The 26,828-nt window shown below is 40.6% G+C and overlaps 1 protein-coding gene across 2 annotated transcripts; it reads left to right on the top strand.

Annotated features, from left to right (window-relative positions):
- The first annotated feature begins 593 nt into the window (after nucleotides 1-593).
- Nucleotides 594-26,541, top strand: PROSER1 (proline and serine rich 1). 2 transcript variants are annotated; one of them, XM_065896214.1, is made up of 13 exons: nucleotides 594-638; nucleotides 3,613-3,678; nucleotides 5,983-6,051; nucleotides 8,016-8,110; nucleotides 9,096-9,189; nucleotides 11,009-11,119; nucleotides 13,024-13,107; nucleotides 14,487-14,565; nucleotides 15,173-15,268; nucleotides 19,698-19,742; nucleotides 23,243-24,890; nucleotides 25,661-25,811; nucleotides 26,419-26,541. In XM_065896214.1, exons 1-13 carry the CDS (start codon nucleotides 594-596, stop codon nucleotides 26,539-26,541), a joined length of 2,706 nt encoding a protein of 901 aa, XP_065752286.1. The 2 variants fall into 2 exon arrangements, with proteins under 2 accessions (XP_065752286.1, XP_065752287.1); XM_065896215.1 differs by lacking the exon at nucleotides 3,613-3,678.
- Nucleotides 26,542-26,828: the final 287 nt, after the last annotated feature.

Below are 26,828 nucleotides of genomic sequence, written 5' to 3'. Positions count from 1 at the left end.
CGGAAGCGGTGGCAGCTGGTAACAAAGAGCTGCCAGGCCGCTGCTGCCCGGGCTACGGGACCCAGGAGTCCGGCGGAGCTGCTGGGAGTGAGCGCGAGGCGGGCCATGAGGCCCGGTTCGCGGCGGTGAGGGGCGGCCGGCGGCGGCCGAGGTGCAAGTGTGGGCCGAGAAGCCGGTGCTTCCCTCCTCGCCGCCCGCGGGATTCGGGGCGCGGGTGCCTCTGCTCTCCGGGCCGCTCCACTCGGGAAGGCGGCTTCCGGACCTTCCCCCGGCGGCGCATGTCTTTGAGCTGCGGGGACCGACGCTCTGCCGCCGCATACCGAACCTCGGGTTTCTCTTCCCCGAGGGGGTCCTGAAGCTTTGTGTAAAGAAGCTGGGGAAGCCTGACGGGTTTTGTTTTTAATAAAAAGTTTTTATAAGTCTCCACTTTTTAGAAATTTTTGCAGAGTTTGAAGTACCCTACCTCTTCGCATCCTTTATTCTGCTCCTGAGTCTTTTTACTTCTCAGCTGTAAACGTTTTTACTATCGGAGCGGACCAGGGATGAACGTTTTGTAATTGAAACTAACTCCTCTCGTCGAGATAGTAGTCAAGATGGACAAAAAGTCCTTTGAAACGGTGCTGGATGAAATTAGAAAGGTAATTGCACTCAATTCCTTAAATCTGTGAGCTACGAATTCTCGTGATTGATTCTCTTTGAGGGACTGCGTGCAGATAGTGTAAAATACGGGCTTAAGGATTGCAAAACTGGTTGGAATTTTAACGTGTAGAGTAGGAGTTTAAATCTTGATATATTTCACGATACAAATAGAAATTATGTTAACGCTAAACTTCTTGAGAATCAGTGCGGTGTTGCGGATATTATATTCAGATCCCCTGGTTCCGAAACCCGCTGCAAATCTTTAATAGCTCTGTAGTTTCGGATAAGTGATTTTAATATTTCTGAACCGATTTCCTCTTTAGTAACGTAAGAGTGAGTGAAAACTAGAGATAATAGCGTAGGGAGTTTCTTTAACGGTAGTTATTATTACAGGTTTTTAAAATCTGAATATAAGCGGACTATATTTGTTGCCTGTGCAGGACAAAATTAGTGTCCTAGTAAGTGTGGCATTAAGTTTAAAGTCATTCTTAGGAATGGGCTTCAAACACTCGCATTTCAAAACTTTTTTCTCTTGCTTTCAAGTTTTTGCTTCATTTTGAGGCTATTGTGCATAGCCTACCTCCCAGAATGAACCAGACAGCAAAAAATTTGGCATGTACCCTCGAGCCTAACACTATTTCAAGTGCAAAAAGTTTACGAAGTTAAACCTGGAAGAACTGACTAACCATTCTTATGCTAATACAGGGTCCTTTGCTTAGAATTTCCGGGCAATTATCTCGCCATTTTCATATCTTTAAGACCCTTGTTGACGCGAAAAGACTTGTTACCTTGTGCTCTGGTGATTATTATTTATTTCAGCTTACGAAGTTATTAATAAAATTGCTTGTATGCTGTTTTTCTTCATTCTCTGTAAAGCAAAATGTTTGTTTTCTTTCATCCTTTTTAAAGCTTTTTTCTTCGTCAAATTTGAGTGTTAGGTTAAATTTACATTTGTAGGATATTGAGTGTTCTTTTTTTGAATTTCTGCTTTTGCAAACACAATTTGTCCAATGAAAATTTTCAATAAAACATTAGCTTGATAATTATATGCTTAGAATTTGCCACAATTTGTTCATGAGCTGATGTTAAACTACAGTTTATGAGAAAATAATTTGTTCGGGTAGACCAGTTGATTTCTACCTTTGGAAGCTATAGAGTGTTGGTTTGCATATTCTCTCCCTTCTAAAGTCTGGGAAGATGACATAGTAATTACTAATGAGGGGAATAGGAAATTTTCCAGAGATTAAAGTCAAATACATAGCAACTTAAGTCCTTATTTCTGGTCTGAAATCAAAATACATCTTTTGCTGTCTATGCCAAATAATTAGACACATCAACATGGTATTAGGCTATTAAAATGGGATGAATATATAAGCATATCTAAGTATGTGAATTACTGTTGGCTTTTTAAAAATTGCTCTCAGACTTTGTAAATGTAAGTCGGTTTAAACCAGGTAGTATCTTTCTGTAGGTAATACTGGCTGTCACAACTGTCATTTAAAACAAAGCCATGTAAGAAGACACTAGAAAAAGAAATAGGAGGGGAAAAAGCAATATTTAATTTGCTTTTGAAGAAGGGGGTAATAATAATAATCATTTATTATTGAGCACTTAACTGAGTGTGTCTGTTCTAAGCACTTTCTCCATGCGTTATTTGATTAGATCCTCCTAGCAACCCTCATTTTACAGAGGTCAGATCTAATATCTGTGAGGTTAACCAGCCAGCTCAAAGTTACCCACCTGGTGAGGGAGGAGAGCACTGTTCAAAGTTGGGTAGTCTGACTCCTGAGTGCCATGGTGTTGTGCCCAGGGATACAGCTGGGCCTCTCAGGTGCTGATCAAAAAATTAAGACATGACTTGGCATCAACACAATCCAGGATTTGGGCCAGAAACTTGCTTTTGATTGTGTCCAATAATGGCAATAATACTCGAACTCCCAAGAGTACATTATCCAGAATACCATTCCCTCCCCTTTTTCAGTGAAAATTCAGCTACAGAGCTCCCTGGATGTGTTTCTCTGTTGACTGGTCGTAGTATTTTCTCTTAGCAGAATGATGCATGTGAAAAGTACAAATATGATTGTTTTGTAGTGAATGCAAAGGGATTAGTTGATGTTTCTTTTTATGGAGTGTAACTGACCTACAACACTGTCCGTGTTTCTGTATACTAGAAAATGACCACTACAGTATGTCTAGTTACCATCTGTCACCATACAAAGGGGATTAGTGGATTTTTAATGAGTCGTTGTTACCAAATTTTGATAGTCTGGTGTTTCCATCTGTAAGCTTATCATATAGTTGCAAGGAGATCATACATGATTTCGTTCGGCGCTAGATAGTGCTGGGTCAAGGCCATCGACTTCTCTCTGAACTTCCCTATTTTGTGTCACATCTACTCTCGACTGTTTTAATCCTCACAGTAACTGAGGTGGGTAGTGATTGGTGAGGAGGCTCTCAGGGCAATTAAAATGCCTTTCAGAGGCCACACTGCCAGTTAGTGTCAGGCGCACAGATTGGCTCCTGGGTTCACATCCCTGTAGAAATACTGAGAGCCTGGACTAGACCATGTCTTATCCATGTTTCTCTATCACTTAGCACATATAGGTGTACAATAAATAATTATCTGATGAATGAGTGATGGGTAGTACGTTTAACCTTAAAAATGACGGCTTGTTGAATTTTGGATGCTTTAAAACTACAACTACTTTTCCAGGAATACTTAATTTCTATTAATGTCGAATCACATCTCTCACAATTCTGTTCCCTTCCTTTGTAGGAGTGAGTAGGGAGGCCCAGGGGCTTTTCCGGCTGTCTCAGTGTATCCCTTACAGCATGGAACTTGGGAAGATAGAATGTCACATCACCATGGTGACTCTATCGGCCTCCTTGTGCCAGGGCTGTTTGAGTTGCTTAGGCAATTTTGATATGTGCATATGATTACATATATTCATTCTGTTTTTCTATGTTTTTTAGGCTGTTTTGACAGAGTACAAGTTAAAAGCAATTGAATATGTGCATGGATATTTCTCCAGTGAACAGGTACTCCTTTATTTGTTTAAGCAACAGCATTTTTTTTGTTCTTTTTTTTTTCACACTGATGTGCTGATTAGTGTCTTTATTTACCTGCTGGTCAAGTTCAGAATTGCTTTTACTTTGTTGCTGTGTTTATTCAGGAACTTTAGAAGCTTTCAGTTTTAGCAGAAAACTTTACATGATTTATAGTTGGGATAGTTTATAAACATACCCACTTTCACCACGAAATCATATGCTAACATGATTTTAAAATGCAGTGTCTGAAGAAAGCAGTTCAAAGTGTTTATATTCTGGGCACAGTATCATATGTTGTAAACTTCTAATGGTAAACATACCCAAAATTGTACAGTATTTATGAGTCAGTAATTGCAAAATTCTCTACATTTTATAAAACTTGAACAAATGGTGGTATATGTAAAAATTTTAGCAAATAAGAAAAAAATAGTGTCTAATAAGTAGTTTCTGTAACTGCCAGAAGACTGATACTTTCAGTGTGGTAGTTTAGTGGGGACTTTCACCCAACTTTAGGGGGAGTTTGCTGATTTTGAAAAACAGGTTTGCACCTATATACACACACACATATGCAGAGAAAGCTGGATTTCCAAGAGATACTTGGAAAATACTTGATAGAGAAATAGACCAGAAATGGAAATGTACATCTGAAGAACAGAAAAGGTTGGGAATGTGAGTAGGGTAGACAATGGATGAATCTATAGATTGAGTTAGTAAATGCTCCAACTTTTCATCTGTTTCTCAAGACTTTCAAAACTTGAATAACTTTAAGCCTGTAGTTCTGCCTACTGAATTCCTCAAAGCTGCTTTGTGACTGGCACGTGTTGCTGCCTATTTAATGAGGGTTTTGCAGCTATCCCATTACTTTTCAAAATTGCCTTATGCTTTTTTAAAAATTTAAATGTTTCAGAGAAAGATTTATAATTTCACATAGCTGATAGCTTTTCTTTCCTTCTCTTTTGTGTTTCTGTGTATATATGTGAAATTTTGTAGATAACTTCCTACTGTGGAAATTTAATGACTTTGCTAAAAATTTAATTACTTTGCTAAAGTTATTAAAAATTTTATCAAGCTACTTTCTAAGTGTGACCTTCTAAGCTTATTATAATGATTATTATATTATAATATAATAATCATACATGATAAGTTATAAAGTTTTATGGTTGGTAAAGTCCCAGGTAGCATTTACTGTATATAGTAAAAACATTATTCTCATAAAAGTAAGGGCATACACTCTTAGAAAATTGTGTAGAAAGTACCCACAATACTTGTTTGCTATTTATGTATCTCTCATTAAGGAGTGAAAAGTGTTTTTACTCTTCTTCACAGACCACACCAGTTCCTAACATTAACCTCGCTTTGTGGAGTAATTGAAGCCTTAACACATTTTTAGGAGCTCACAGTAAACTAATTCATTAACCCAGATTTTATTACCCTCTCGTCTTGAGTCTTTTTTTCCCCTTTTGGGATGTCCTTAGAGGCAGTGAACCCAGGTGGTGGTGACCACACAGAGACTTCAGTGTTGTGATTGTGGTGTCTGCTCACCTCTTCCTGGCTGTTGCACAGTATCTCCCTCGTTCACTTGAACTTCACTGGTGGTAGTGGGAGAGAGCCTGGCTGGCTGTGCTCTCAAAATGACTTACCATTTAGAAGCTGCTGGCGTGATTCAGGGTAATTCTTACATTTTTAGGGAATAGATCTGTGGTCTAAGTAAGAGTAGTATGCCCTCCAGATGTGAGTTAAAGAGTAGAAGTTAGTGAACCTGCACTAAACCACACCACTGAACACCCTTTTGTGATTGATTAAAACTGTTATTCTCCGCTAAATGTTTTGAAACTTTCCATTCATACTGTATATTCCTACGCGATGTTTTTATCTCCATCTAGTACTTTTCCAGCTTTCCTTTTTTTCAGGTACTTTCTTCTTCCTGTACCTTATACTTTCCTTTATTCTAGACCAATGCTGTCCAAGACTTTCTGTGATGGTGGAAATGCTCTCTCTCTCTGCAGTAACCATCATGGTAGCTACCAGCTTCATATGGCTGTTGAGCGCTTAAAATATGGCTTGTGCCAGTAAGGAACTGAGTTTTTGATTTGGTTTGATTTCAGTTGATTTAAATTTCAGTAGCTGCACTTGGCTACTCCATCAGCCCAGTCTGAACTCTGGTGTCATGCTTATGCCTCATCCCTGGGGCCTAGGCGGCACACTTTGAATAGTAATTCAAAGTACTGAAATACATCTTGGAGAAATGTTTGCAAACACCTTGTCATTAGAGCTAAATTAGTTCTTTGCTTTCAGGTGGTTGATTTACTGAGATATTTCTCCTGGGCTGAGCCTCAGTTGAAGGCAATGAAAGCATTACAGCATGTAAGTATTTTTCCTTAGAATGTAAAATTTAACCATTTTGAATTCTCCCCTAGTTTTCTCTAATTCATCTCAAGTTGTAATTTGTTTCCATTAGATACGCTAAGTTTCATTATACTTTGATTATTCAAAATAACTATGTTAAAAAATTAAAACTTGTAAATTTAAATCATATGTACTGTACTGTTAAATTGTACAGGGTCCTAATTGGCAGATTGGAGTAGAAAGTATTTATAAGCAAGCAAAACAGGGCTTGAATTCTTAAGTATTTTTATTTACTTTTATTTTTGTATATCTTCACCCTCTTGTATTTAGTCTTAGAAGAATAGTCAGACTGGTTTATACTTAATTTTTTAGACCAACACTGTCCAAATTAACTTTCAGCGATGATGGAAATGTTTTATATCAGCTCTATCCACTATGGTAACCACTGGCTACCTGTGGCTTTTGTGCACTTAAAACATGTCATCTGTCTGAGGAAGGGTATTTTTAAGGTATTATTTAATTTCAATTTAAACAGGCACATGTGTCTAGTGGCGACTTACTATATGGATAGCACAGCTCTAGAGCCTAGATTAACAGAGGCATCAAAGTCAAACAGGACCTGGCTGTATAGGAAGATTTTCCTGGGAGTATCAGGCATTGATCGCTTTAAGGAAATCTACAGTCCTTAGCTTCCTAAACTAATTTGCCTAAGAAAGTGCTGGGTCTGTTAGTGCTTCTTCTCTTTAACAATAGCCTTTTTTCTGCTTTACCAAAAAAAAAAAAAAAAAAAAAAAAAGGTTGTCTCACCCATCAGCTAGGGGTGAAAATCTTTCTCTAAGGACCAAAGAGACAATGCACTATCCTGAGAGGGAGAGCAAAACAGAGCTTCCGTAAGAAATACTGATGGGGACCATGCCTTATTTTATCAGGACAGCAAACTCATGACAAAGATCTTAGGCTGACCTGCCTATCCACCTACCTTAGAATTAAAAATCAGAGGTGAGAAGGCTGCACAGGCACACCATAGTGCACTTACAGACAGAGTAAGTCTGATTTGGCTGTTTTCCTACTGAAGACTGACTGACAGGTTCTGTTATGGACATTTTCAGAAAGTAAATGAACTAGATCAGTAGTTCCAAGGTTTTCAGAAATATGTAATAAACTTACATATAAGGAAATCTATCTTTTGCAGGTACGTAAAACTTCCGGTAAAATTTTTAGATGTCAATTTAAAAACACGCAATGGGGTATATGGTTTTACCAGTTCTTTTGGCGGTACAGGAGTTAAAGTGTTTGAAAACCACTTTTGTTGATCAGTTAATTCTAACTGGTCTCCTTATCCTGACTTTGCCTTTGAATTTCCTGCACTGTTAACATACATTTATAAATTGACCTGCTTTTCAAAGATATAGGTATCCTAGGCAAATAAATTATGTAACAGTCCACACAATCTTGGATTGTCACAGTGCACGTTAACAAGGCTCTTAAGAAAGTTCAGTAAAGAAACCTGTTTAACCCATCTTTCCTCTAATGATGTCATTGGAGTACCTTTCTTTAATAACACTATTCAGTGCCATGGACTTCACTAGGAAGTTCTGATTGTGGTGTACCTAGCACTCTAACTGAGGAATATAATTTTTTTCTAACTTCTCGAGCAGCGTGTCTCCCACAGTTGTAAATATCCCTTTTTATATAGCCTTTCTGAGGGAAGTAGAGCATCTAAATTTTTTTTTCCATAGATGAACATATTGAGAAATGTGGATAAGAAGGAGCACATAGGAGAACTTAGCTCTTCAATTAAAGTAGTTAGTTGAAAAGCCTAATTTTAATTCACACAGTTGTTAGGACTTACTTTTGATTAAGCAGTTTTCATCTCAAATATTTATATTAAGAACATTTAATTACACTCCCCCCAAAAGGCAGTTTCTTGCATGAAAATTTCTCATGTTGAAAAAATTTCTCATTATTTTTTATATTAATAGAAAATGGTGGCTGTTCACCCAGCAGAAGTGGTCAATATACTCAACTGTTTCACCTTCAGTAAAGACAAGCTAGTTGCTCTTGAACTGCTAGCTTCGTAAGTATTTCTTTTTACTTCATTGGAGAAAAATTTGGAAGACTTTTTAAACGCTTTTTAACTCATTAGTGTATGTTAATGTATCAGAATTATGTTAGTAAATGGAACTCTAATAAAACTATGCAAGCATAGAGCTGAATTCTTATATCTAAGTATCTAGTGTGCTTATTACACATGGTCATAACTTATAAAATAGTGGGGCTTATCGAGTTTAATTATTTCAGTTTGTCTGCATTTCAGTGACTTGCTTTGCATTCCCACTCTGAATAACGTGAAAGGCTTGGTGATAAAGCCAGAGGACTTATAGTTGGATGGGTTCTTCCACGTTCTGACAACGTGTATTTTTTTTTGACTTAATATATACTTACTCTTTCTGGATCTTATTTTCCTCATTTGTGAGAATAAGGATCTCATCTACTTAGTAGGGATGTGAACTTTACACACTGTAAGATATGTGAAAGCACCCAGCACGACATTTGAGAAAGGATTGTGATGGATGTAAGAGAAAAGGAACCTACTCTCCTATAATGTAAGAGTCTAGAAGTTGCTGTTTATTTACAGCATATGCATTTTTAAGTCCCTTATATATTTGTAAATGACCACAAAAAGCACAAAATTAAAATGAAGCATAAGGTTAAACTTCATTTTTAGATCAACCATGATTTTTAGGCATTTAGCACATGGGTTTGTTCTGTTGCCAGTAGCTCTCCTGACACTCATTGAGAGGGTATATTTGCAAGAATCTCAAAATAGTGATTTTTATTTGAAGTATTACTTTGTTACTTTCAGGTAGCCAGATAAATGTCAGTTCAGTTATTATATTTACCATCTTCATATAAACATGTTATTTACATTCACCAATTAAAACTAAATCATCATACTTTCCTCATTATGTCATGGGGACAAGCTTACTCAGATATATCTATGTATTAAATATGTGTGTCCAGCTTCTTAAATGAAAAGCTAAATTGTATTTGCTTGGTAGAAACATTGTCGATGCACAGAATTCTCGTCCCATTGAAGATCTGTTCAGGATAAATATGTCTGAGAAGAAACGGTGCAAGAGAGTGCTTGAACAGGTAATTTCCTCAAGATTGCTCTATAAATGGTATGTTGGTTTTTCTGAATGCTGATGAAGAAAACAGTACAGTCTTATTCCTATGTTAACTTTGTTGAATAACCTGAGTGCTGTTATGGGTTAAGAATGACACCCCAGCAGTCTTTAGGGCCGGGGGGGGGACACTGGTGAATGAAGAGACGGCTTGAGAGTGAGAGGCCAGCCCTCAGCGTGAGCCTCATGGGGTGTTTATTCTCGGTCCCTTGGTAGCTCTGCCATGGCTCCAAGCTTTTGTCTTTCATTTTATGTATTTAGGAACTTGACTGTTTAAATTCGCTTTGTCATTGGGCTTATTTTCATCAAATTCATAAAAGATGAGTAACAAAGCAAGATTGCAGTTTTTTAATTTAAAATCTGTAAGAGTGGGGGAAGTAGTACTTGTCCAAGCCTAGAAAACTTGATTCGTCATTTAAGGTAGTTATTTCTTAGGATTGTGATGGTTGGAAACTGAATTAGTGATTAGAAACCTGCTAGAGGAAGGCATGGACTGCTCCCCTAGGAGCTGCAGCTCAATCGTATTTAATCCTCACGCCCTCCATGAAGCGCAGGAGAGTGGAGAACTTGCCTTAGTCATAAGTTATTGTAGCAAAAGCAAGATCTGAGCCCACGTTTCTTTACTTTAATAACTTCATCGAGTTTTTTGACTAAATTCTTTGAGGCATTAAGCATTTACTACTGTAGTTTTCTTCCTTATGAAGCATTCTGATCATGTGACTTTCCCATCTCAGGAATAATCTGGGCCTGAGTCTTCTGTGGAATAGGTCCTTTAATCAATGTAAATTAGTACAACTTGTCTGAAAGGCAAACTCGCAGAGCCTTTAAAATGTTCGTACCTTTTGACCACAAAATTCTATTTCTAGGAATTTATACTAAGGAAATAAATAGAAACATACACATTCATATATAAGGGCACTCACCCTGGTACTATTTATAATAGCCAAAAATTGAGATGATTTGTAGGGTTGGCATGTTTAGTACGGGGCTGGATTATATAGCTAATAATATCATATATACCTATAAAATACAGCATATGTATAATTACTTGATATTCTTATACAGTATAGATCCATTAGAATATATGTCACCTATTACAGTGCTTTTCATTCCTTTAATAAATATTTATTGAGCACTAATTCAGTATGTGTTAGGCACCATTTCAGAGGCTGGGGACACAATAATAAATAAGCTAGACCAAGATCTCATCTTTCAGTATATCTCATAATTATGTAACATTATGTTGAACACTGGTACCCAGAGAACTCTTACTTTTTCATCAGTATAGCTCTTTGGACACCCAGTGTCCCATGTTGTTGTTTGTGTTTTATCCACTAAGTTATGTAAACTTCTTCAGAGTGGAGACCATGTCTCTTTCATGGCTGTGCTCTCTTTGCCTTACCTGTAATGTGAGCTTGGTGTTTATTGAGTTGGACAGTGTTATTTCTTGGTCGTTGGAGAAATGAGACATATCAAATAGTAAATGGACTTCTTTGTACACAATTTACAAAATCCATTGTGAAGATATCTTTGTATAGGAGTCTATTATCTGTGACATTAAAAACATTATTACCATTTAAATAATTCCATTAAATGAAGTGATTTTACTTATTAATTTTGGTCATGTTCACCAGTGGAAGTGCTGATCGATGTATGAACAGATTGAATGTGATGCTGTTCCTTAATTCACGTTATGTAGCAGGGCTTCCCAACATCCAGAATACTTACTTTGTGAGTTTATTTGATTTTTTTTTTTTTTAACCACCCTCTTCTTTGTTATTTTACAGGCTTTCAAGGCAGGCTGCAAAGCTCCTCATGCTATGATATCTTCTTGTGGAACAATCCCAGGAAATCCATATCCCAAAGGAAAACCTAGTCGCATAAATGGAATTTTCCCAGTAAGTATACTTTTGTGGCTATATACAAAACCTCTTCATATGAAATTGAGCATAGTTAATGATATTTAAAGAAAATGCCAGTTGATGACGTGTCTACAAAGGAAAGGGATTTTGCTATGTCAGCAACGTAATTCATAGATTCACTGCTGAATGAAAGTTCATACATAAGCTGTATTAAACTATTTGCGTAAAATGTAGAGAAGAACAAGCCAAATGGAAAAGAGGATGATTTGGTTTTATTTTTCCAAGTATTTTAGAAGCACTGATTTACATGTAGTAAAGGAGTATTTCTCAAATTCTCGGTATTCTGCAGACAGTTTCACAGTTAAGTGTGTTTGGGAAACTCTGAATGCAGCGTCTCCTTCCTGGAGAATCATGTTGCATAATAAAGGCTCTGAGAAGTCCTGTAAGAAATACACTTGTTTTTGTATCACCCAGTGTTCCTCAGAATTCTTTGTGAAATAATTTTTTCATAGAATGGTATATTTTTATTGCAGTGTGACAAATAACCTTAGAACTTAGTGGATTGAGACAGTAAACATTTAGTATCTTATGCAGTTTCTATGTATCAGGAATCTAGGAAAGGCTTAGCTTGGTTCTGGCTCAGGGTTTCTCATGAGGCTGTAGTCATCTGATGGCTTGGTTGAAACACAAGCCTAGCTTCCGAGGTGGCTCACTCACATGCCTGGCGAATTAGTGTTGCTGTTGGCAGGGGGTCTTTGTTCCTTGCCATAAGGACTTTTCCTTAGTGCTGCTTGAGTACCTCCTGACATGGCAGCCGACTTCCACCAGAGCAGATCGTCCCGGAGAAGGCCAGCGGAAGCTGTGTTTTCTCTTATCACTCAGACTTGGGAGTCAACGGCCATCATTTCTGGAATATCCTGTTTTTTATACAGGTCAGTCCTGTATAAAAGGACTGGAGGGCTGCACAAGGGCAGTAGGAGCTGAGGGTCACTGGGGGCCACCTTGGAAGCTGGCTTCCATACTAGTATGTACCATTTAAAACACATGCTATCGGGGGGACACGTTGTAATAGGGTGTCAACTTATTTTGATCTGTTAATTACAGCAGACTTGAATGAGGTCGGTATAAGCTATCACACTTACTGCTTATAGAAAACACCATTTTTTATTACTTATTTTCAACTGTAATACAAGAACTCTTTTTGATTCTTTGAGCGTTACATACTGTAACATTGGAGGTCTGTCTCTGGCTGTTCCTGTTGCACAGAGAAAAAATTAGAATGTACTTTTTAATAAAATTATTTATTTTTATTTATTTTTATTTTTGGCTGTGTTGGGTCTTCATTGCTGCACGTGGGCTTTCTCTGGTTGTGGCGAGCGGGGGCTACCCTTCGTTGCGATGCACAGGCGTCTCATTGTGGTGGCTTCTCTTTGCTGTGGAGCACGGGCTCTAGGTGTGCGGTCTTCAGTAGTTGTGGCATGCGAGCTCAGTCGTTGCGGCTCGTGGGCTCTAGAGCGCAGGCTCAGTAGTTGTGGCTCATGGGCTTAGTTGCTCCGCAGTATGTGGGATCTTGCCGGACCAGGGCTCCAACCCGTGTCCCCTGCATTGGCAGGCAGATTCTTAACCACTGCACCACCAGGGAAGCCCAAAAAAATTAGAACATACTTTTATCCTCTTCTGTCATCTCCATGTGTATTGTGTGTTTCCTTCTACCTCTGTACGTGTTATGAGGGTTCTGTGGCAGAGGAGTGTCGAGGACTTTGTCAGCATCAGGCAGCCGGGGCAGGATTGGGTTTGCAATCCAAGTCCTTAATCTCCTGCCAAGTTACATCCTTTTCTGTGTAATACAGTGGATGTCTTGTTTTGTTCTGTTTTTGCTTTTGGGTTTGTTTGGGTTTTTTTAAGTCTCAATTATCTTTCCTTTTTCTTTCTTTTAATAGGGAACCCCTTTGAAGAAAGATGGTGAAGAGTGTACCAATGAAGGCAAAGGAATAGCTGCACGGATTCTTGGACCGTCCAAACCAGTATGTTTAGAAAATAAATGATGGAACAAGTCTTAACTCTTACATTTAGTTTTCTGTCTGTTCAAGGCATAAGTTTCATTTTTGTGTTGTGAAGCTTAAAGTATACTAGAAACTCTAGGAAAGGGAATGGCCTAGGGAAATATAATAAACTTGTTTAACAGTGTTAAGGGCCCTATTGAAGTTTAATATCTTATTTTAAAGGTAGACTAGATGAACTGTTTTTACTTTTTGCTGCAGCCACATTCAGCTGTTTGCTTGGACATGTGGAGTGCGGAGAGTTCACTTTAACGAAGGCTGTGGTTTGGTGGCTGAATTAGCATTAGTGTTAGTGAAGTAAGAATGGAGCTAGGAGGTGGAGAGTATTTTCAAGGGAGTGGTTAGAATGATTGATTGGAATATGAACTGAACAGGAGAAGAGAAGCCCGTGGGTTGAAGGATTGTTGGAGTTGACGTACTGGAGGCCTCCACACAGCCACTCTGCAGTCCCACCTGCCCACCTGCCAAGAACTCCAGTGGCAGTTGTTTATAGCAAGGTAGTCACAGATCATAGCCCTCGTGCAGGACTAGTACCTCATCCAGGGCTGCCGTTATGAGCACTAGAGAGAGTCTGGGTCCCTAACCACCAGTGGATCCCCTCTGCTGCAGGAGCGTGAGTGCCAGCCGCCTCAAGTGGGTGTGCGTGCTCTAGCATCCTCTCTCTCTGTCTCTGTCTTTCTCTCTCTCTCTCTCTGTAGTTAAAAGTACAGCATGTGGCCTATCTTTGGATACCTCCGGTTCTCTGGAGATCAACCCTTTGAATGTTCCTTGTTACTTACATAAGTTCTATCAACTCTAAAATGAAAGATTTGTGGATTTCAAAAGGCAAAAAGACTAAGTTACTGAATTCATAATTCCAGTCTACGTTCTACTAGAGTTGTCAGAACGCCAGATGCTAAAGGAAGTAGTGCTTTTTTCTTCCAAAAGGAGAAAAGAGGGTAAGAATGATAAGATGAATTCTCAGGAGGATGTTGGAAGTTCTTGAGTAGCTGTTCCATAGGAGGAGATAGGAATTCTTGGATTAATATAGACTGGGTCAGAGAAGAATCTGCTGTTTAGGATAAGGTTTGGCCCTTCGCTGGAGATGATTTACAACTGAAATTAAAAAATAAACACCTCCACAGCAGTCTTTGGCAGGATCTATCTTTGGAATTTAATAGGAACCACATTTATTAAAGCCATTTTCCTCATTTGTACCATGTATTAGTGCAGTGGCATTTGATATGCTGGGGCATTTTTGGCCTCTTAGGCCTAAACATTTTGAAAGACAAGTTGTAGTTTGTTTTGCCAGGAGACGGCTTACTTGATTTTCTCCTAACTGCTGTACTTTCCCCCTCATTTAGCCTCCTTCAACATACAATCCACATAAACCCGTTCCTTATCCGATACCTCCATGCCGGCCGCATGCAACTATTGCACCAAGTAAGGCGCTCTTTCAGACTTTACTTTTTTTTCTTTTTGCTCTTTATTAAGTTGAAAGTAAATGTTGATATATGTACTTTGGAAATCTGGAGCACTTATGAAATATGCTGTCATGAGCTTTATTTTGCCATGTGTCTTGGTCTGCAACAATGGAGAAGACAGAGTTTATTTAGGATATTTTCCTTTTGATAAATTAATTGTATATTACTTCTCATCATCAATTATTTTTATGGGTTTTTGCTTATGGGTAAATGGTCTTGAATCCCTTTTTGATAGTTGGTATTCAGAGGCATCATTAATGCATTTAACTTAAAAAGGCCGAGTGTGTCTGCTTGACAGAAAAGGCAGATCATTTAAATCTGGCCGGTTCTGCCCACCATGCCCTGCAGTGAGTTATGTCTGGAGTGAGCCTGCAGTGGGAAATAGAAGTCTCTGGTTGTCTCATTTGATCTCACTTTTCACTCAACCATAGACCCAAACCTCTGTGTAAAATGCAACTGTACTATATAACAGTTTTAGAAATAAATTAGATAGGTGCGTCAATACAGTTTGAACTCAGAATGATGCTAAATTTTATATATTTTTTTCTATTATCTTTTTATTTTAGGTGCTTATAACAATGCAGGTCTGGTACCATTAGCCAATGTCATAGCTCCAGGTGTGCCCCCGCCACCTCCATATACTCCTAATCCAGTAGCAGCAGGTAAAATCATGTCGTTACGGGGTATTAAAAGTCAATAACTTGTACATGGTACACCTGGAGGGGGCAGTTGTGGGATGCGGTGGTGTCCTAACAGGGAGCACAGCCCTGGAGCATGACGATGGATCTGAGTGCAACATACAGGTTCCACTAAAGCAGCCTCTGCCCACATGTGTGAACACGAGCAGGTTGTAGAAACAAGAACCATTCTTCATGAGCAGGAAACGGACAGGCTGTGGAAAAGCATCACCGACTTAATGCGTGTTGCCATTTGGGCACATTCTGTCTGCCGTGGGAAGGAAAGGCTTGTAAGAAGGTGCTCAGAAGGGCTGAGCCTCCCCAGCATATTCCAGTTCAGCCTTTTTCTTTGGGCCCATTGGGAATACAGGATACGGAGTGTAAATATTTTTCTCTATCTTGTCAAATTGTTTTCCAAAAAGACTGCACCTGTTTATACCTACCAGTGAAGGTATGTGAGCATAGGGTTTCTTCACCCCCTTTCAAAATGGGATATTATCAGTTTGGGGCTTTTATTTTTCTTTTTTACTCTTGCCAATCTGATAAGGCTGATTTAGCTCCTTTCTCCTTTTGTCTGTCTTTTACAAAAGTTTAATTTTTATTTCGATCAGTTATTGTTTATTTGACTCTCCTGAATTTTGTGTCTTGTTTAGGAAACCCTTTCCCATTTCAACATTGTGACACCTACATTCTCTAATTACTATTGTAGTGATTCTTTTTAAATGTAGAGCTTTTCATTCACTTGCCATTTATTTCTGTATATGTGTAGGGTAGGGATAGAACTTAAAGTAAGTTCTGTGTTAATTTAATTCTGCCCTTCCCAGAGACTCAAAGTTACTTTCTAGTGTTTAATAAATTCTTTTTTTCTAGCCAGAGTGGCTCTGTTGTTTGCAGCTGAGTACTCTGACTAAAGTTGCAGAACATTTTTTCCAAAATTTGTCATTTTATTTCTTGCCCTTGTTTATGGTACCTCTTGCCCTTAGAGTTTTACATTTTTGCATAGACAGATAGAGGCTGTGAAAGAAAAGCTGGAACCAAGTTACCTTAGTTTAGAAATTCTTAACCCTAGGTAGTCCAGGTAATTTAGGCCTTGTAAGATTCCTACTCCCTCTAGAATTTATTTTCACATAGGGGTGAAATAGAGGTTCATCTTAATTTTTTTTGCAGATGGTAGTCAGTCCATTCATGCCAGCAGTCTTTATTAACTAATCTGTTTTCCCTGGTGATTTGAAATAATACATTTATCTTAAGTTTTCATTTACACACATGGCTCTGTTCTGGGTTGTTTTGGTTTTTTTTTTGCAGTACGTGGGCCTCTCACTGCTGTGGCCTCTCCCGTTGCAGAGCACAGGCTCCGGATGCGCAGGCTCAGCGGCCATGGCTCATGGGCCCAGCCGCTCCGCGGCATGTGGGATCTTCCCGGACCAGGACACGAACCCGTGTCCCCTGCATTGGCAGGCGGACTCTCAACCGCTGCGCCACCAGGGAAGCCCTATTTGAGTTCTTTATTCTGTTCCAATCTAGTGACTTTATGTTGTGATGATACCATATTGATTTGATGAGCAGATTTATAGTATATTCTAACATCTGATAAGGCTAGCTTTCTCTCACTATATTTTCATACTTTTCTTATCCATTTTTGGAAATTGGTTCTTCCATCTGAACTTTAAGGTCATTTTATGCAGTTAAAAAGAGTTGAGGGCTTCCCTGGTGGCGCAGTGGTTGGGAGTCCGCCTGCCGATGCAGGGGACGCAGGTTCGTGTCCCGGTCCGGGAAGATCCCACATGCCGCAGAGCGGCTGGGCCCGTGAGCCATGGCCGCTGAGCCTGCGCATCCGGAGCCTGTGCTCCACAACAGGAGAGGCCACAACAGTGAAAGGCCCGCGTGCCGCAAAAAAAAAAAAAAAAAAAGTTGAATTTATAGTTACATAGTAATCTGGGGATACTTGACATTTTTACGATATTAAGTTTTACCATTCAATCATATGTATGGCTTTAAATCCTGTCAAATGGTAGTGTTTTTCCCCCAGGCCTTGTAAGAAGTTTTTTTTGTTTTTGCTTTTTAATTGAGTTATAGTTGATTTACAATGTTGTGTTAATTTCTGCTTCTTTCAAGAAGATTTTGTTCTCTTCATACAGGTTCTTTGCCTTAGGTTTGTGTCTCGGGATTTTAGAGGGTTTGTTTTTGTTTTTGTTACAATTATAAATGGATATTTCATTTCTAGGTACTTACTACTGATTCCCTATTATACTTTTTTTTTCTGGAAAGTCTCTTGAATTTTCTGGATATAAAATGTCAGCTGACTTACACTTTACTATAACTTCTTTCCCTCTGGCCTTATTGGGACCCTTATTGGGTCCTCCTTTTCGTTTTCATTTTTCAAAAGTGTTTTGCCTGTGTATTTTCAAATTTCTTTTTTTTAGGGTTTTGTTCATTTGGCTTTGTTTAGTTGTTTTGTAAATTATATATAGCTGGAATCTGAGTTTTTAAACCAGTGGGGAAGAGACTTAATAGGAATTTCTGATAATCATAAAAATTACATGTTCTTAGTCCTTCCATTTTATTTTTGTACTCATTATTCTTTTTTCCTAGTTTTTAATTTTCTTTATTTTTGTTTACTTGGATTAAATTGCTTTTAAATTTTTTTAACAACTTTTGTTTCCTTGCCCCTACCCAAGCTTAGAATTTCTGTCTTTAATATCACTAGTGACTGCCTTCATATTCTTAATGGTTGTCAGTGTACAGAAATTAAAAACAGCTGTCCTACGTTCCACGATTGGCTTCCTTACTCCCTCTCCTTTTTCATCAATTTGTGTATTTTGATGGACTACCATACATTTTTCTTTCTGTGCCTCTGAACTCATGGCTTCTTAACTGTTTCTTCTATGATGCCCTGTCCTCATATACTCATTTTAATTCTCATCTAGTAGAAAATTTCTCTAAGTAGCTTTTTCAAAAAGGGTGCATGTGTAGGGTTGTAGATGAGAAACCCAATTCCTGTTTTCTTTTCTTTATTAGAACTGTAGTCTCTTTCTATAAGCTTACAAAGAAAATATTCCTTATCTTCAGAGTTCATAAATGTCTTTAATCTTGGAGTTCAGATATTTTGCCAGGATATCTAGGTGTGGATCTTCTTGTTGATCTTTGCTGGAACTCTTTAAGCCCTGTGGATATGAAAACTCAAGTCTTTAAAGCTTAGGAAAATTTTGTTCTTATATTTCTTTAATTAATGCTTCTTCATCTGTTCCTTTTTTTCTCCTAATACTCTTCTTTTGCACTGTATTTATTTTAAGTCAGCTATTCATTTATGATACTTTTTTTTGTATTTTTGCCATTTTAAATGGAATTTTTGTTTATTTTCAACTAAGTAATTTAGCTTTCAGCAATGTTATTTCTAATCATCATTCTTTGCATTTATTAATTTGGAGTTAGATTTTTATATATAAAGTCTTCATCTTCTCTGCTTGCAGTTTTTTCTTGCAGTATTTTGCATATATATGTTCTTAATCTGCATTACAGGATTTTAAAGTTCTTTTTCTTTCTTTCATGGACTCTCCGTTGATAGACACCATCTGTTCAGTCGTTTATTTGTACTAAGTCCCTTAAACAAGCTGTGATCATTTTTGCTCACCATGTCAGGGCTTGGGGGTTCCCTTGCACCTTACGCCTGTCACACTGTTGGTTTCTTGGGCAGTTATTGTCAAGCCATGCGAGGTCATTTTTTTCCATTGGCATCTTTGACCTGTTTGGTTAGACAGGTCCTTTCCCATGGGGGTGGGGAGGAGTGTGCTTTAGGTTTTCGGTCTCACAGGATTCAAGCCAGCCTCAACTAGGGTAGTTCTCCCTGACCCCTCCTAGCGTAGGGTCTTTTCCAGAACTGAGTACAGCAGGTAGGCAGAGCCACTTTCCTTCAGTTTGCTTTGTGATCCACATGGCTCATGATTCGGGCTCCTCAGATGGCAGTAGATTCTGCCCTCAGCATCCACCTTCCACTTGCAGGCCTGCTCCCTGTTGTAGGCACTGGTGCCCAGCGGTGACTGTCGGCCTAGCCAGTGACAGTGGTTCGTCACTGCCCTCTTGCTGCACTTTCTCCTAGATGGCACACTCAGGCCATCATCTTTCCCCAAAGTTTTCTTGAATATATCTGTAAAGTAACAGTGTTTGCTTAAAGCCTGCTAAGATAAGGAGAAATGGTGGGAATCAGTTGCTCATCATCCTAGCAGTCTTCATATAGTTACTATGATTTTTGTTTATTTTCTTTCTTTTTCTATAGGCATATGTTGTTTTCCTAACACAGTATACATACATATCCTGGATTTTTCTTTTTTTGACCCCAGTCTCTGATTATTATGATGGTGAATAATTTGTTTAAAGCCTGAAATCAACTTTAATTTATTTATTTATTTTCACATAGAGAATGAAGACCTTTCCAATCAGTCAAAACCTACACAGAATCCAGGTAAGTACCAAATTTGATCCAGAGATAACTGATGTCTGTCCTGGCTGCCTGCTCTGTTATTCACTGAGATCAGTTTGAGTTGAGTGTATTTGTAATCTTTATGCTTTAGGGAAAGTTCCTGGTTAAAATTTTTAACTAATTGATACTTGCTGAAAGTGGCTAATAGCAGTACATTTTATACATACAACATGAAATGCACATACTCACTGGATTTAAAAATAACCATATGCCTTTGTATCCTGTTTGTAAAAGTGCTAGGTGGCATTATATCTGCATTCACTTTATATTATGTGATATTTGAAGCCTCATTTTTTTAAATATATAAACAATTTCTTTTTAATAAAAACCCTTTTTGACAAATGTTATGTCAGATATACCTTTTAGACTTGATTATTTCAATAAGTATGTGGGGTAGTGTAATTTACTATAAGAAAAGAAGAAAGAATTTAATTGAAGAAAAGAAGACAGGGCACCAGAGCAGAAAGTGGAATTGGAAGAGGAAGGTGAGGCGTGGCCCCTGGTGCCTGCAGGTGGCAGCAGCAGTGTATCAGTTTATTCTCCCCCCTGGTAGAAGATACACGTGGTCAGAAAAGAGGTGCTTTCTGCTGTGAGACAAAACCTGGACCAGTTCTTGTGTAGCAAAGTAGCACATGAATCTAATCGTTATGGTGCATGGTTAGGAGTCTCGGTGGGAGAATTCCATTCCCTAAGAATGTGCCGAAACAGTGCTTTTTAGCTGGTAGATTCTAAGGAGGTAGCATAGCAGGGTGGCAAGGACGCTGAGATGTCAGGACATATAGTTTTTGATCCTGGCTCTGGCACCACCCAGCTTTGTAACCTTGAGCAGCTTATGTAGCTTCTATGAAAAAGAGATTAAGGAAACTTCAGCCTTTATGCTCAGCTTCATTAGAAGATTTGTTTCTGGGCTTCCCTGGTGGCGCAGTGGTTGAGAGTCCGCCTGCCGATGCAGGGGACGCGGGTTCTTGCCCCGGTCCGGGAAGATCCCACATGCCGCGGAGCGGCTGGGCCCGTGAGCCATGGCCGCTGAGCCTGCGCGTCCGGAGCCTGTGCTCCGCAACGGGAGAGGCCACAACAGTGAGAGGCCCGCGTACCGGGGAAAAAAAAAGAAAAAGAAAAGATTTGTTTCTGAGGAGAAGCAGCAGATTAAGTGTCATAAGTTATTCCTTTGTCATTCCTTTGTTAGGAATAGCACACTTTGTTTTCCTTTGCTGTTACATTAGCATGATTAAGATTTCTTTTTTCCTTTTTGAACCATATTAAGAAACAAAAATAAATACAAACTAGTATAATGCTTAAGTGCGAGGGTCTCATAGACCTGGGTTCAAATCTTGGTTCTACCACTTCATAGCTGCATGACCTTTTTATCATCATCATCATCATCATCATTACTGTGATAAGGTCTCACTTAATGAGATCTACCCTCTTAACAAATTGTTATGTACATAATACAGTATTGTTAACTGTAGGCACAGTGTTGTATAGCTGATCTCTAGAACTGATTCATCTTGCATAACTGAAACTTTATATCCTTTGAACACCACTTAATAGCTGCATGATCTTTTAACAGGTTGCTTAATCACATCAAGGCTGACATTGCCCATCTATAAAACGGGGGTGTTAGTGCCTATCTCGGGGGGTGGGGGTTATGTGAGGACAAATGAAATGACAGGTGTAAAGTAGTTAGCACAGGACCTAACACATAGTGTTTTATGGTTAACAACCAAATTAGATGACAGGAAAGTGATATTTCTCCTGGTATGGTTTTGAGGAATTCATTTTTGTTGTGTTCCATCGTAACTGCAGGCACTGTGATTAATAGTACATCGCTTTTGTGTTATTATATGAAAAGATCTCCAACAGAGGCCGCTATAAAGAACACTGTGGGACAGCTTGGTTTTACCTTGCCATCTGTCATTAACTACATGGTCCTCAGCATGAAGTTAAATAAGACAGTGAATTCTCAAATGTTTCCCAACCGAATGTTTCCCAACCAATGTTAACCTAAATAATTTTTTGATACATTATTTACACACACAAAACTGGGCATATATTCCTTGTGCTTCTAATTCTTGTAAAACAAATTGAATACAAACAAAGATACAAGTCCATTTTCATATATACTCTAAATTTAAATTGATAGCTATCTTTCTTGATGCTAAATTAGCTGCTTATGACATGGCTGTGGTATGAACTACAGATCTTTTGAGTTTGACGTTTATATATTTATATATTACTATTTGTCAATTCTTCTATCATATTTATTTTCTAAAACAGCTGTAAAATTTGTTGAGCCCAAGGTGGCACCCTTTGGCCGTCACTTAGTACAAATGAATTATGTAGAGGTGGGTTTCCCCTGTTCTTTGCCTATGGTCCCTTCTCCACCCACGATTAACACTGCACTACTTCATTGACCATGTGAGCTTCCTTATGTCCAGAGTCTATTTTGCATAGATTTAAAAATTTAAGTCTTAGTCCGTGAAAATGTCTTTCAGTTGATTATCCCTGCAAAAGGAATATTCTCTGTTTACAGCTGAACAGACTCCGATGTGAGTATAGCAGTACAGCATTCCATTTGGCACCAGCAAGATCATCAGAGGCCAACGCTTTCATTAAACTGATTCAGGGAGGAAACCCAGATCATCCCCAAAATGCTTGTATGATTTGTAGAGTTTATCAGAATGAAAGTATCGTAGCAAACTCTAGAAGTCTTGAGAATAAGTCTTTGGGTGGGTTTGAGGACTGTAGTTGAGGTAATCATGATATATCTAGTGCAGCAAACACTTATTAAACACACAGATGCCATGCGCTGGGCTAGGCATGAAGACTCAAAGATGAATTAGTCAAGGCCTTTGCTGCTAAAGGGGCTCCTAGGACCAGCCAAGTAAAGTTAGAGGTTAAGATATGTAGAGGAGTCAATATGAGAGAATGCTTGGGGGGAAAACTGGATAGATTGATCATCTGGAATATTAAATTCAACTCACAGAGTGGCAACCAGGCATACTGGAGAGATGGCCTGAATCCTAGATGGCCTTGTATGCCTCTAAAAATGATGAAATGATGTCCTGAAAGCTCTTAAGAGGGGAAATGACTTGTATTATTACTCTAGACAAGTGGTTTGAGAGAATTAAAAGTACACCAACGCTAATCACAATTAAAGTAAATTCTTTGAATTTTTTAAAGAAAAAATGGGAAACTATGAAAGGAAAGTTTATTTGCTCACTTGTCAAGGCTTCCTCACTGTGAATTGGAAGGCTATTCTGAGCAGAGTCTAGAACTCAGCTGGATCTAACTGAGGCTCCCTGGTGAAAATCAGGGTGATGGAATCCAGCAATGTAGACATTGCAATAGCCTAGTATACCTGTCATTGATTTTCTCTGACATTTGTTAAATATTACAAAAATTTTCATTCATTTCTTATGAGTTAAAAGTTGACATTTCAGCGTGATGGTAAAATCTTGCCTCTCTTTCTCCCGCCACAGCGTTTTCTGCCCCAGCAAGTCAGCTCTTTTCTCCTCGTGGCTCTAACCCTTCAACACCTGCGGCAACTCCTGTTCCTGCTGCTTCCCCGGTCAAGGCAGTAAATCATCCATCGGCATCGGCCACTGCCGCCCTCCCTGGGATGAACCTGCTGAACACTGTCCTTCCTGTGCTCCCGGGGCAGGTCTCAGCCGTTCATGCACCTCAGCCAACGACGCCCAATCCAACAGTTATCAGAACCCTTTCCTTGCTGGCTGCACCGGTGACTTCTGTTCACAGCACCACATCTGCTCCCGTTCCTTCTGTTTTTTCTGGCCACGTTCCACTGCCAGGTCCTTCTGCCACCCCTACCCCAGCACCTCAGGCCGCATCTACACCTCGGGCCACCCCTGCTTCCAGTGAAACATTTGCTTCTACTTCTGCCCCTTTCACTAGCCTCCCCTTTGCCACCACCTCTACTGCCGCTTCTACCAACAACCTCGATTCCTCCTCACTGGCATCGGTTTTTGCTGGTCTCCCCTTGACCTTAACACCGACCTCACAAGGTGTGTCCAACCCGACTCCTTCTGTAATCGCCTGCGGTTCTGCTCCCACTGTTGCCTGTCCACTGGGTGTAAATAATCCCCTTCTGTCTGCTTTAAAAGGCTTTCTGACATCAAATGATACCAACCTCATCAACTCTTCCACGTTACCCTGCGCCGTTACTAGTGGGCTGGCTTCCCTCGCCTCCCTCACTAACCAGAGCTCCGACTCTGCGGCGGCCGCCCTTAACAAGGGCTACGGCCCGCAGCGGGCCTCCACGCCGGGACTGGCCCTGTTCCCGGGCCTGCCCTCGACGGCGGCCAATGCGGCTTCCACGCCCCCGGCTCTGCCTGCGCCCGCTGCCGCTGCCTCCTCGGGGCCCGTCGGCTGCGGCTCCTCGGCCACCCTGCTGCACAGCCCGCTCGCGAGTCACGCAGACGCGCACGGTTCGTCGACGCCCGCCACCACCAGCCTGCCCGTGGTGATCAAGACCGAGCCCGCGAGCCCCACTCCTTCTGCCTTCAGGGGCCCGGCGCCCCCGCCGCCCCCCACCCCCGCTCCGGGCGCGCTGGGCCTGCCAGGGGCGCTGGGGCGGGCGTACACGGCGGCCTCGGTGCCCGTCAGTTTACCGTCCTGCCTCGCCCCTGCGCTGCCGGGCCTTCCGGGCCTGAGCGTGACCCCGAGTGGCTCGAGCCCCCTGCCCTCTCTCCCGCTGCCTGCGCACGGCTCCTCCACGCCCATCGCCCCCGTCTTCAGCGCCTTGCCCCCTTTCACTTCGCTGAGCAGCGGCTTCGCCCAGGCTGCCCACCCGCCCCTCGGCGCCCCCGCCTCGTCCGCCCCCACCTGCGCCCCCGGCCCCTCGGCGCCCGCCTCAGCGGCGGCCTTCCCACTCAGCCTGCCCGCCGCCGTGCCCTCGCTCTTCTCCGTGACGCAGGGACCTCTGCCGGCCTCGGCTCCCTCCTATCCCGGCTTCTCCGTCTCCGGCGCACCCCCCGCGCTGCCCTCGTTCCCGGGGCTGCAGCCGCCCGCCACCGGCGCCGCCACCGCCCCGTCGCCCGCTCCCGTCCTCCCCGGGTTCGCCTCCGCCTTTAGTTCCAGTTTCAACTCCGCTCTGGTTGCGCAAGCCGGGTAGGTGGATGGTCTGGGGGGGAAAGCATCCTTCACCTAACTCGTTCATGCTCTTGTTTTGAAGTCATTCAGATGAAAATCGGCATCCAGTTGTTTGGTGGTGCGAAATTCTGTTTTTCTGGGTCGGCAGTTAGGTGCTCGAAAAATGTTTTATGTTAAGATAAATATATAAAATAACAACGCCTGCTCAGATAATTTTAGGATTTGTATTTGGTAATTTATCTTGATTTTAAAACAGCAAACATAAACTCACTGAATTCAGAATAATACACTTTATAACGGAGTTTTATATCAGTGAGTGGCTGACTTTTATGGTTCCAACAGGGAACAGATTTTTTTTTTTTTTTAACATTTTAAGATAGTATTTGACAAATATAGAAGCACTAGCTTTTATGTCTTATCTGCATTTTTTCTTAAATTTATTTATTTATTTGACTGTATTGGGTCTTTGTTGCTACATGCGGGCTTTCTCTAATTCTGGCGAGGGGGGGCTGCTCTTCCTTGCAGTGCGTGGGCTTCTCATTGCGGTGGCTTCTCTTGTTGTGGAGCACGGGCTCTAGGCGCACAGGCTCCAGTAGTTGTGGCTCACGGGCTCTAGAGTGCAGGCCCAGCAGCTGTTGCTCACGGGCTTAGTTGCTCTGAGGCGTGTGGGATCATCCTGGACCAGGGCTTGAACCCGTGTCCCCTGCATTGGCAGGTGGATTCTTAACCACTGTGCCACCAGGGAAGTCCCCTTATTTGCGTTTTGACCTGTTCTTCTATCGTTTTAGCTTATCATCTGGACTTCAAGCTGCAGGCAGTTCTGTTTTTCCAGGCCTCTTGTCCCTCCCCGGTATCCCCGGGTTTTCCCAGAATCCTTCACAATCATCCTTGCAGGAATTACAGCATAATGCAGCCGCACAGTCAGCATTGTTACAGCAGGTAAGTAGGCAATGGCTGGTAGAAATAGAACCGTAACGTGTAATGTAGCTTCTGTAGTGATAACCTTGCAATACAGATAAATAGTGATATTTCGGCACTGGCCAAAAAAATGGCTCTTAGCAGAACATCTGGAGATTTGATGATTAATTCTCCCAGAATCTGCAGATTATTCTTGTTTTCCTTCAGAAGGGTAACAAAGGTGGTAGAATATCTTCATCTGTAAGAATTGTTTTTCCTGCTTACAGACTTTTAAATCTCAGTTTGGAGATTTTACAGATGGAATCTTTAGATGTGGCAGTGAAATTTTAGCTGGTCTTCTACAGTTTAAGCTAAAATAATGGACCATTAAGGCGAATTTTCTCTAGAAAACCTGCTGATTTTTTTTTTAAAGGATATTAAACATTTTAAAGACATTTCTACGCGCCTCTACATCTGAAGAAGTTTGAACGTTTCTTACAAATTTCAGGAGACTGAACAGACTTCCCCTGCCCCAACATTTTTTCTTTCTTTCCTGGTTTAAATATCTGTAGGGTGGGACAGGCCAAAGCAAGTACAGGCCTGGTTAAATTTGGAACTCTGCTAACCTGTGTGTTCATCTCTCCACCAGGTCCACTCAGCTTCAGCTCTGGAAAGCTACCCAGCTCAGCCGGATGGGTTTCCTAGTTATCCTTCAACACCAGGAACACCGTTTTCTTTGCAACCAGGCCTGTCCCAGAGTGGGTGGCAGTGAATACATTTAAATGCATATTCTCCTCCAGGGCAACATCAGAATCGCCTGAGGACTGCAGTGAACAATTGGACAAATGTGCAGTTGGCCAAAAGTCAGGAAATGAGGTTGAGGATAATCCTGGGGAAATTGGGATAAGAGCTTAAAAAATGTGGTTACATTTTTAAAAAATGGTTTTAAGTATGGACATTCCCCTATGTAAATATGCTGACAATAAATTGTATGGAGAATAGTATTTTTAAAAGTATCTGTGGGGCTTCCCTGGTGGCACAGTGGTTGAGAGTCCACCT

Source organism: Phocoena phocoena, chromosome 18, assembly GCF_963924675.1.
Source record: "Phocoena phocoena chromosome 18, mPhoPho1.1, whole genome shotgun sequence".
Lineage (NCBI taxonomy): Eukaryota > Metazoa > Chordata > Mammalia > Artiodactyla > Phocoenidae > Phocoena > Phocoena phocoena.
This window is presented reverse-complemented; position numbering and strand designations above follow the sequence as displayed.